The 12,536-nt window shown below is 36.6% G+C and overlaps 1 protein-coding gene across 1 annotated transcript in view; it reads right to left on the bottom strand.

The window, feature by feature from the left end:
• Window positions 1–12,536, bottom strand: part of LOC146453372 (uncharacterized) — a 28,494-nt gene that overhangs the window by 15,940 nt on the left and 18 nt on the right. Inside the window, exons 1-4 of the mRNA XM_085096696.1 lie at window positions 12,460–12,536; window positions 8,301–8,428; window positions 3,408–3,662; window positions 1,778–1,923 (exon numbers count right to left, since the gene is read on the bottom strand). The exon at window positions 12,460–12,536 is cut by the window's right edge and continues 18 nt beyond it. Coding sequence (XP_084952822.1) covers window positions 1,778–1,923; window positions 3,408–3,662; window positions 8,301–8,428; window positions 12,460–12,536 — 606 coding nt within the window. The remainder of the gene's footprint in view (window positions 1–1,777; window positions 1,924–3,407; window positions 3,663–8,300; window positions 8,429–12,459) is intronic.

The following is a 12,536-nucleotide window of genomic DNA, read 5'->3' as shown; positions in this document are numbered from 1 at the left end:
AGGTAAGAGTCGTTTTATCTTAATCACCTTATATCTTTGGGTAAATATGCCATCCATCTTTAAGGTCGTTGTATATTACCGTTTTGTCATTCCTTTCCTTCCTAACCTATTTCATGTTTTCCTTGTCTTTTCTCCTGTATTGCCTTTCAAGAAGCTCATAAAAGTTCTTCATTATTTTAGTCCTCCCAGAAACCTTTCCTTATTCTTGTATCTTTGATATTATAGCTCAGTCTTCCTTCTTACTTAGCAGTTAAAGTCATTCTTTCTTTTTGTCATCCTGGCCGTCCTGAATTAGCTTTGCTACCTGCGGCGCCAAGAAATTGTACATGTAAATTTATACAAACACCTAATAAAGTTGAAAAGTTGAATGAGCACTTGAAAAGCATTGTATGCGGTGATGTGTGTTTCTTGAGAAATAAAGTTTAACTGAACCATTTACATTAGCCTGTGTCTTCCACTTTTTTCAACAAGAGCGGGGGATATGAGCGGGGTCATTAGCTTCAATTAGAGGAAAAACCTGACCTTGGGGTGCGGGGCATTTTGTAACTTTAGCACTGAACTCTTGTCAAATGCCCCGCTATGTCCCGGCCGGGGGGGGGGGGGGGGGGTGCGGGAGTTTACATTGACTGGTGCATTACAACTTGACCTGTGACCTACCCGACGAAAGCGCTTTCTTCGCCCGCCGTTTCAAATCACAAATATTTATAGCCAATTTTTTAATTTAAGGGGGTAAATATTCCTCGATGCGAAGTTTAACAAATTTTGCCGCTTTTGAAAATGGCATTTGTTAGTTATTTCGGCTCGCCGTCAAACCGGCCAGGTAAGCTTTCAGGAAAAGCTGGGAAGTCTCTTCGCTATTCTTTTATGAAACTGTTATTGAACTTAAAAAATGCGTTTGGCCTTCGCTTTTTCCGAGAATAGTTTTATCAGACGCTGTGAACATTTAACGGCTACATATTTGTAACGAATACAAAATTTGTAACAAACTCATGACAAAAATAGGTTCTTTTTTTTCTCACCTTACGCAAGTTGAACTTGTCAATTACATGGAAGTCAAAAGGTGAAAAGCGAACATGAAACTTAAATTTACTCAGTCCCTTGAGTACGAAAATTCATAGCTTTCTTTACCCTCACTCCTTCCCAACCAGCGATCGACATGATTTATCCCAGCGTTGTATTTTCTAATCCTCTTTCTGTCGTCTAGTTGTTTTTAAATGTCCACAACATCTAAAATTGGCGCGAAAACAGGACGCGCTCTTCAGTTAATTTATTTCTTTAAGTCATTCCGCAAGTATCGTATTTCGCATAATTATGCCATGCCGCAGGTCATGCCACATGCCATTCCGCAAACTCATGCCGCCTTTTACCCTTACTGTGCGCAGTTGTGGAATGGAACTGCATGACAAATATTTTGCAAAATAAACAAAAATTCGCGTAGTGCGTCATACAGGGATATTTTTGCGCGGTTTAAAACTATGTGGAGTAAGCAGAACTTAGCAAGTGTTCTTGGTATCCAAAAAGAGAAATTGAGGGTAACCATGCATTTTTCAGAGATAATAAAGCTTCAATTTGGGAAAAAATGCCATACCTTGCTTTGTATTTTAACCCTTTTTAAAATTATTGTTGCTTAATTATCTCTAAAAAAAATGAATGGTTACCCCCAATTTTCTTTTTGGATTCCAATAGCCTTTGCTTAGATCTGCTTTTCCCGCATAGTCATAAATTGTGCAAAAATACCTCGATATTTGTAGGCACAGTCCTTAACACTTGTCTATACCTGTCCCTGATAAAGACCAGCGTCTTGCACTGTCATTTCCAGGTTGGTAAGAAGTTCACGTGAGTTGCCCCCATAAATGTCCCATAATTGTGTTTCACTGTCCTCTGATATGCTAAAAACTCTTCTCATTTCTGACATAAGATGACCTAAATTGCATTTTCAAAGAATCAGTAATTTATGAACGATTATTAAATTTTTACACTTGACCATGCTAGCATAAGTGTTTGAAGTACCAGGTGCCAATTGCAACTTAAAGGTGTACAAGGGTATTTTTGCTCAATATCGCCTTGTTTCCAGACTTCTTAAGGAGGACTACTTGCTTTCCTATCGTCACTTTTACAAAGAAACTACATTATCCTAAATCACTGCAGTTTTCATGAACGTTCGCTTTGCCTAAAAGCTAGTTACCCATCCACATTGTCCTCTTCAAGCCAAATGAATTTCCCTGTTGTTAAGTGGTGTACAACAACAACACTTTATTAAAAACAGAGAGTTACAAGTTAGGTGTAGACAATTTCAGCCCTCTCAAACCGTTATTCTTTTTCCTTGCTTAAGGTTACCCGATACCTTCAGAGGTGTCTCGCGTTTAAGCGATGTAGCGCGTCCAGTTTAAACTGTAGATACCTAAACCCCTATATCAAATTAAAGCTTATAGAGCTGACTATCAAACCATACCAAGAATTTTGAAATAAAATAAATTGCCGAATTTTTGACGACCTCTAATTGCGAGCGTCCGAATCACCTTTTTAAAGCTACAAGTCAAAGTGAATTTTGTTTTTTGCTAATTTAATTTGCTCCTCAGTTTCCGGACCCAAAGCGCTAAAAAAACGTGTCTGCGTTTTGCCATATTCAATCGCAGTGAAAAGTTATAGAGCATTTTCGAAATAGGATGAAAAAAATGTGGAGTAATCGTACAAAAATCGCTCTCGGAGAAAAAATATTTCGAAAGAAAAAATTCGCAGACACGTTTTTGTTGTTTATATGTTAAACTAGCTACTGTCCAAATTTGAAGGCAAACGATCAAATTCCTTTTGAGTTTTAGCTCTTTGAAGTGGCTCCTCCAAGTGAAAAAAATTTATTCGAGACAACAGCGCTAAAAATTCGGCAATTCATTTTATTTCAAAATTCTTGGTTTAGTTGGATAGCCAGCTCTATAAGCTTTAATTTGATATAAGGGTTCAGGTATCTACAGTTTAAACCGGACGCGCTACATCGCTTGGACGCGAGACACCTCTGAAGGTACCGGGTAACCTTAAGGAATTAATCAGTTTTTTGTTTTATTGTGTTTTGCTTTTCCTTAAACTTTTTGCACGTTGTTTAGATCTACATCTAAGTTAGATCTTACATATACTTTATACTGTAAAAATATACTACCGTATATTTTTACAAGCTGTGCCCTGTGCTGAGGGGTGATGTTTTGTTGCCGGATGAGCCCAAACGGCGAGTTACAATATAAACCCCGTTTATTACTGCACAAATAACGAACTGTGTGAATAGCGCAACATATCCGTACTCAATCCGCGTGTAATTCGAACAGTACTAAGTGACTTAAGTCCTTCTGACCAGGACTCGCACTCATATACAGCGGTACATATTTGCCTGGATATCTCTCTTGGATGCTAAAACTCACCAATAGTGTCTCCCCTACTAAACTGCCGTGTGACCAAGGTTTGAGGATCTGAATGCTGTGAGAGTTTGAACTCCATCAGGTACACCTCAACCTTAAGGCTTTTCACATACATGCCATGCACCACTACTTTCCTTTGTAGAGCCTGTTGATCTGATGTCATTCCATACCATGATACAAGCTTAAACCATGCTTCTTCAGGGAGAAGGTTGTAATGAAGTTCATCTATTAAATTTTCTTTTAGAGTAAAGCCATCACCTAAACAAAACAGAAAACTTGTAAGGAGAATGATTTATTAAATGGATGATATACATGTACAAGGTAGATGACGAATTTAAATCTTTAACAGAAAACTTCACTGTTTAGGATTTAACATGCTACTGCAATTAAATGAACAAATATCCGCTTTCTGGGTAACATTATTTGGTTCAACGAAAAAATATACAAGTAACATCAAAATTAAGAACCCTTGAAGGGGTATCTTAAGTTTGCTGTACTTAATGTGCCTATGAAGTAAAAAATAAATTATACTCATTTAAAAGGTCTTTCAAAGTGACGAATAATGGCGTTTTGGTTTCTGAAATATTATCTTCTCTCGTTCCAGAGATAGCGAGAGATATTCAAGTTTTTGTTCATAAACTGATGATGACACAAATCGTCTACTATCTCGGGAAATATTGGAGTGATGCTGCTCACTTGGCACGAGTAATCTACCTCAGGTTTATTATCATTAGGTAAGACAAAATTATTGTGAAAAACTATTGTGCTGTTGCCATGGCAACAATTTTGCTTTCGGATCTACATATATTCCATGCTTCACTGATGCCATCATTTTTTGCCTTAATTAGACATCCTTTACTCCCAATGAGCTGGTGGGAAGACTTAAGGCAATATAACACTTTGTGTGTTTCAAGTAGAATGCCATTCTTGTTCTGTTTAAAAGGCTTTTCAAATAAACATTAATTTATTTTTCACGTTATAAGCACTTTAAAGCTTTAAGCAAATCAGGGCTAAGGATGACAGTTTACAGACTAAACATCACACAAATTTACAAAGAATTCAAAGTGACACAAAACTGGTCACAATTAGGCCAAACATCATTTGTGGAGAATTAGTGATGTTAATTTTCAGTAGATGTTGTGTGTTACTTTCCATATCAAGTTTCACATATTATGGTCACTCAAGGAGGTAACTATTTGTAACAAAGATGATGTACTACAACTTAAAACGTACCCTAACCTAAACCAATACAATCTACCCCCTTATATTAAGCTCAAAGAAAATATGTGTAAATGTGTAAATATTATTATTGACCTTGGATCCGATTGGTTCTCTTTCAAAACAGATTGAGCATTCTACATGAACATATCAGAAATTCTTTTAGCAGTCAGAGTTTTCATAGTTGGTCTGTAAAATAATGTTTTACTTTTTACTATCATCATTCCCTTTAGAAACTCTGTTTGTTTCAATATGATCTAAAGAGAGGGATTCACAGTTAAGCTCACATGTGTATGAATCAAAATACATGTACTTTTTTGCCCGTTCCACTACATGACACAAGCCCATTTAATTTAATACAGTTTATTGTTTATGAACCATTCTGAAGCGAGTACTTAATAGATAACTTGTTGGCAAGTAAATGCTTGTGATAATTTCATGGTTGATCATTTTTCAGGTGATTGCATTATTTGTCTCATGCAAATATTGTACCTGTAAAATACTGTCAATCGTACTGGAATAAAGCTTCAGATCAACACTAATAATTATTCAATATCAATAGTTTCGGTATTTCCACTGACATTTTCTGAGAATTTTGGTCATCCATCATCAGTTTTGCTGGGACTAATTAGACCTTGTGATTAATGAAGAACATGTGAGTGCGATTTTTAAAGCCATAAAATAATATGTTATGAAAGAGAAAAATGCACATGCACTGAAAAGTGAAAAGGGCTGTTTGGGACTTAAACTCACAAATCTCAACTTGCGTTAAAAGTTCATAAAGACCCCATGCAAAAATGGCTGACATTTTGGTATTCTTTAGTCTGGATTCATATTAGGCCTAGTCGTCTTGTTTCAATTAATTGATATTCTTTTGATTTTTGAACCCAACTGAAGAACGGGGTTAATAAGGCTAATCTGAATGCGAACTAAATATAATATTCATGTCAGCCATTTTTGCATAGGGACTAATAAGTGCACATCGCCATTCAACATATAGACTGTAATCTGTCCCTTTCTGATTAGTCGTGAGGGTGCACTCACAGTGAGCAAGAATGGAGTGAGGAAAAATAAACGAGAAGAGACTGGGGGAGAGGGGGGAAAGAAAGGGACTGCGCTCTTAACTGCAACCAAAGCGTTTGATTTTCCCGTCGCACCACGAATAGAAAATTCCGATTGGTCCATAAACAATAGCTGCTGTCAGACAAGTTTGATGTGTAATTGACTTCTTCACACTTTTGGATGTCAACATTTTAGATGACTAAGAAAAGGGCTTCAGTTGTGAAAGAGAGTAGCATTGATGTCTTCGTAAATTTAAGCGATCAACTCAGCAGCTTAGTTCTCAAAGAGGAACAGAAGCTAGCAGTAGAAATTAATGCTCTTGTCGGGAAATTATGTCAATATGTAATGGCAGTTCTTCCCACTGGTTTCGGGAAATCCATTATATAAATGTATCAAAGCTTCGTAATAGCAAGAAACTTTGCCAACATGGCTTCGATCATGGTTGTTGTTCCACTTAGCAGTATTATCAAAGACAAGTTGCAGTCAAGTGACTTTGGTTTAAAAGCAGTTGCTTACAAGAAGATCCCACAATTATTAAAAGACAAGTACAATGTAATTTTCGCATCAGCGAAACAAGCTTTGTTGCGCCATGTTCTTAATTACACTTTGGGCGTTTGTGTCGTCAAGTTCTTTAACTCTCGGCCAAGAGGAAAAATTCAAATGCACCACAACTTCTAGAGATTTTGGCTTTTCAAAGAAGCTGGGATTCCTCTTTGCTCCTAATGTTCTGGTCATTGAATAACAATGCTGAGTCATTATTTATTAATTGTCATTTTTAATTGGAGTTTTAATGGTCTTACGAATTGTGGGCAGAGTTACCCTGAACGCGTCCATTACAGCTAAGAGCGCCGCCCCTTTCTTTTTCTTTCCCTCTTTTCCCGCCTCGCCCCAAACCCCCATCGCTTGTTTGCTCCACTTTTTTCGCGCTTGGCTATTTGGCGCGACCTCTTGACTATCCAGAAAGGGACTGCTTACAGTCTATTCAACAAAACAATACGGATAATACATAAAAATCACATCAATAGTCTTGATGAAGAGAACAAGACTTTTAAATTTTAAAGACATGTTTCGGCAAGTCCTGTGCCATCGTCAGTTTACGGATGGAATTACAATGATGATCAATATATAGCATAAAAATTACTATTAAATAGATTAAAAGTAAGATGAGAAAACTAAGAAATAATGCATGCATGCATTAAATAAAGTTGTTTTATTACAAGACAACATTAATACAATTTATTCTAAAAGGGTTGCTTAAAAAAGAAAACTATTTACGTTCCATGCATTTTGCTAAAGTTCTTGAAAATTAAAAGAAGAAAATCATCTACAATATGTAAAGTCATGATCAATCAGAATGCTATACATTTGAACCAGAGCTGTTTGCAGCACAGTGTAGCAAGTAATGAATTACAACCAGAGAGGTGAGATCACACCCACCATGTATTAGCAGTTGGGGGGGGGGGGGGGGGGGGGAAATGTAATGTTTAAAACATGAGCAGCAGTGTTTTATCGGGATTTAAAACCACAAGGCACAGCTGAGTAGTTTTAGACCTCATAAAACACATGCTGCCAGTTTTTTGAACGGCTTCAAAAACATTCCTGGAAAAGAATGTGTCAAGAGAGTTCATAACAAGGATGCTTTTGCGAATGTTGGAATTAGCATACAAGAAAAACATTTAAAACTGCATACTAATAAGGATGAGGTTTTATAGGGTTAATTTTAAAACCACTGCACATGATGTTTGATCGACCATTTGATAGGTCACTGGGATTATGAATTATTACTGAGTTTTTGAATATTTATACAAAAGCTGCATACTGCTTTTCTTTTCACCCTCTTAAGGGCTGTAACTTTTTTTTTTCATATTTAGCACAGTTTAACACATCAAATGCTGTGCATGCAATGTACAATGTCCTCCAGCTTACATGTAGGACTTGCCCATGGCTTTGCATGAATTAACTTCAAAGTTTTAGCCCCAGGACTTAAATGGCATGGATCAGTTGATTCGAGATTTGTCATTTCATAAATCAACTGCTTGGAAACTTTAACGTATATTAATAAAATAGACAACAAGCTATGACCAAGTAAAACGTAAAGAAAAGGAGTGAGTTATTAAACAACCCCAAACACAAGTAGATTTATTCATAAGAATAATTATTGATCGGATCGAATTGGTGAGGAAATATTTCTAAGAATTAATCTTGATACTTTAAAAGAATGCAGACATTTTTGCATACATGTATTTACATGTCCAAGGAGTGATGGAGACTGCTATAAAATTATCTAAATGGATTAAACTGAACAATTCAAACAGACTACACATCTGTAAACTTAAGGTTAATTTAAAAAGATGATGCTGCATGAACTACATGACAATTAAATCAATAAGTATGCAAGCCTCATACAGTGTTAGAAAATTCAACAAAAATGTGTGAAACTGAAGTGTAAAAATTCAGTCATAAAGGAATGTAACTGAAACACAAACCACTGCTACCATATTAAAAGTATTTTCTTTTTGGTAATCATTAATTGAACATGCAAACAATATCAATCATGCCTGTAGTGAATCAATAGCCCTTGAATGCAGATGCAGCCATATCAAATATTTTCATTACCTTGAAGAAGACTTGAATTATCAATAGGGCCAGGTTTGTATGACACATGACCAACACCAACCCAATCCCACGTATCAAATCCAACAAACTTCTTCCATTGTTTAAACCACAGACAGCCAACAAGATACCTTCAGAAACAACAATAATAATGACAATTAAATAACATTTTATTCATAATTCCAAGGGAAAGTGAAAAGGAGATAAATGAAACCTGTTCTATCCCTTTCAAGGAAATGAAACATTTTTTTTACGCCACGTTAAACAAGTTATGAAAATACTGGCAAATCATTGCACTCACTAGAAAGCAAATCAACTCACATCTTACATAATTATATACGTACATGCAGATGATCTACCTTCCATGCTTGAATTATTAATCCTTGAGAAAAACAAACACAAACAGAACAAAAACCACTTGCTTACAATTTCTCTCTTGTTAATTCTAGCACAGAACTGTAACTTCTCTCTCTCACCCGCCCTCCCCCTATGCAATGACAACCGAACACAGACAGCCCAAAAACCACTCACTTACTGTTTCTCCCTTTGTAATTCTACCACAGTTACTTCTCCCTCCCCCCTTCCCCCTTATGCAATGTTGATGTGGGAAGTGATGCTTGCCAGGAAACTGTTCGTGACCCAAAAGACAACACTGAGTCAGGGGAAGGGGGGAGATTTGGTTGTCCACAAGTGAACGCGCTTCAAAGGCTAATTTTCATATGGGTTTTGTCTATGTCAGACTCATTGTTTTTCAAATTATCGGTAGCCTAAAAGTTTCCACTGTCCACGAGCCGTGTTTAGTCGCAGCAGTTGTTGTTTCTATAAGTAGCGTTTGTGATGACATCATGGTTTGCTTTTGCGGGTTGTAACAAGCCCAAAATAGATCAAGGTGGTCGGGATAAACAACTTGCGTATCGTACTGGCTAGTTGGTTTCACTTTTGTTTGGTGAAGTTGGTACACGCACGACATCTATGGATCTCTTGAAAAGTTATGAAATTGATGAATGCAGTTCACAGGAACTGGTCGAAATGTTGTCCAAAGAATCCCTCCTTGGTAGTGATGACTGTGCCGTGGCGATTTTTTCAATTCGATTATCAAATCCTGCTATGTGCAAGGTGTTTTGCAAGCCTTGGTTGTGGTTTGCCGGGCTTGAAATTCGGTATGTAACGATTCACTTTACAATTTCAAGGCAACGGACTGCTCGAGAAAAGAATAGATAGTCAGTACCTAATATTTTAATAGAACTGCGGCCGTTAATCGTTTTTAATCGTTGAAATGGCTACATGTCTTCCTGTTAATCGTGTGGAATTCTAGTATTTTGCGTTATCAAGAGTGATATGTTGACAAACGGGACAAAGCTGGATTTTACGCCAGGAAATGGAGACATTTTCTCTTGGAGAATGTAACTGTTTACATTCTGACATTCTTGTCACATACATAGTAGTTTGTAACAGAATCAAATAAAAGTGTGACAGGATTCTTTTCGTTGCTCTCGCGAAAAAGACTGCTTTTGTGTGCTGTTTCAAAGACAACGAGTGTATATTGAATACAAGTATTTAATACATTGTCCTTTTGGTCATCCAGTGTCTATAATGATATCGATATATCTTTACAAGATGGTAAAATTTCTCAATGGCATTAATACCAAACACAAATCAGCGTAAAAAAAATACTGGACAATGGTTTTCAATCGAATTGCAGTTCACACACAAAAATTTGGACAAATCCGAGCAAAATCGAGAAACGGGCTGAAATTCGACATAAGTCAGTTATGCTCCCAGCCCTTCAAATTTAATGCAAAAATTGACTAAATAGTGCCCCATAATCTTCTCTAGGTATATTATTATCTTACATAAAGACCAGCTCTCAGTTGGCTTCATAGAGCTCAGCTAGTACATGTATCTAGCAATCCACCAGCTTTACAGAGATCATGAGTTCAAGTCCCCTTTACAGTCAGTCTAATGTCATGCGTGACCAATTTTTCTGAGCATGAAATCAGCACACTTGCAAACCTTTTTGTAATGTCTTGCATTTAAATGCATGGAATCTTGAGAAATCTTTCTGAAAAGATGCATTAACTGAACAAAAAAATTCAAAATACTTGGGAAACGTTTGTCATTTTTGAAATACATAATGCTGGTGGATTGCTAAATGCTAGCTGAGTTCTATGAAGCCAACCGAAAGCTGGTAAAAAAAATTCATAGCTTTATATCATCAATAAACTCGGGAAATTTCTATGGGAACTCTGAGATCTCGCCAGCGATGTTCAAAACTGACATGTAAATTTCAAAACTCTGTTTAAATTTCAAAAGTACTGTTCATATGTGACGTAGATTGACTGTAAGCTTGAATTTTTTTAGGATTTCTTATGACACCAAAAATACAGGCATATGATTAAGTCTATATATGAATATTTATTTCCCAAAAAGAAAGGGGAAATATCAAGACTTCTTATATTCCCCACGAGGCACACTAACCGTGAGGAGTGTAGCAGCAAAGCCAGAAACCTGAAGCCCTCAAGCAAAAGGTTTGAACATTGCATCTGAAAAGCAGTTAGTTAGACGGACTTTATTTCTCTATGAAAAGGGAACATGGGGTGCTGGAAACTGGCAAAGAGTTGTCCATAGATGCCATATTCTCTCTTCCCAAGCGTTTTTTGGGCAAAATAAACACAAAAATGTGATAATCCAAATGTAAATAACAACAACATCATAACATCAACTTGCATGTAGCATAAAATTCAACTTGTCGTTGCTGGTTTCTAATTAAAGTTACAATATGCATCTTCTAAATTATCAGAGCCAGGTTAGTTACTTCTGAAGTAACAACACACCTTTTGTTGTAGTTTTAAAGGTCACACGCTCATTTAGCTTCACTTATATCCAGATTTATAGCTTAATTTATTGTGTTCTAGACAACCTGGCAGGCATAAAAATTAAGGCAATTGATCAGGAGAATTTATCCAAACCATACGTTTTCTACAGTAGCGAAAGCAATGTTGAGCCGTTTATTGTGGTTTTTTGTTGTCACAGTCTTATTGTTGTTGTTTAATGGTGGTTCATTCAGACCAAAATATTATTTCACTTCGCTTACGAGTGAGACTCCAAGACTCAAATTTCAAAATAAAAGATTCCGAGACACACTTTTTTACTTTATTTCTTACAGACTCAAGATTCTGAGGCTCTTAAGTTCAAGACACTGACATTTTGAGACAGAGGCGGAAAATTTGCCGAGACCTATTATTTTTCAAGGACCATTCTATTCCCTACCAGAGAGGAAGTAGAAAAACAAAAGGAAGAAAAAAATTAAAAGAGTTTGACCCAAAAACCTCAAAAAAACTGCGAATGCAAAGAGTCGCTGCTATCGCTAAGCACTTTTGCACCAAAAAAACATTTGACCGAAATCATAACTAGCCTAATAAATAGACTTTCAGATGAGAGACAGTCTGGCTGCATTTCTTCTGTGTAAGCTAATTATGATAAGTGTATCAACACAACATTTTCAGAGCGAATATAACTAAAGCATATTTCTGTGTAGGGAGTTGTATGGTCATGATTGCAATGAAAAATTACAGATGCAAAACTTGAGCACTAAGGTTAAATACTTTTTTGTTCTATCCTCGGGTTTCAGTTAGTGCATGACAAAAAGTAGGGATTTATATTTCTTATGCCACTGAGTGAGACATCAAATTAAAGGTTCATTAAATAATGAGAACAATTTACAGGTTGCTAAATTCCTAACTTTTGTGGTACTAATCAGACAATACATTGGATAGATGCAGAATACCCTACCAGTACTCTTACACACCTACAAGGTACTGGCTACAAAGCTACCCAGTCCTACTGCATAGGTGCGTAGCCACTTCAAGCCAAACGAGATAGGGCTGCGAGGCCGCGTAGCCAGTCCTCAAAATGTATATTTCTTCTTAAGTGCGGTCTAAGAGTGACTGCCATCCACGTATCCAGTTTTTTTAGGGATACAGCTTGATATGACAGGGTATTCTGCAGTAACTTAAAACATTTGCTACATTGTATATATGTGTATGTATGTAGAAAGAAGATAGAACTGTATTTATAGAGACTTCTGAGACTTCATATTTCCACATACGTCAAAATTAAACTATCAGTGCGTTGTCATCAAAAGTAGTCCTCTCAAACTTACCAGTTGTCACCTTTACGTAACGGCTTTTCCATGAGTTCTATTATCTCTCTCTTTTGTGTTTCATTGTCAGGAAGTAG

This window comes from Pavona decussata, unplaced genomic scaffold, assembly GCF_977016875.1.
Source record: "Pavona decussata unplaced genomic scaffold, jaPavDecu1.1 SCAFFOLD_335, whole genome shotgun sequence".
Classification (NCBI taxonomy): domain Eukaryota; kingdom Metazoa; phylum Cnidaria; class Anthozoa; order Scleractinia; family Agariciidae; genus Pavona; species Pavona decussata.
Note: the sequence above shows the minus strand (reverse complement) of the source record. Positions and strands in the feature narration are given on the sequence as shown.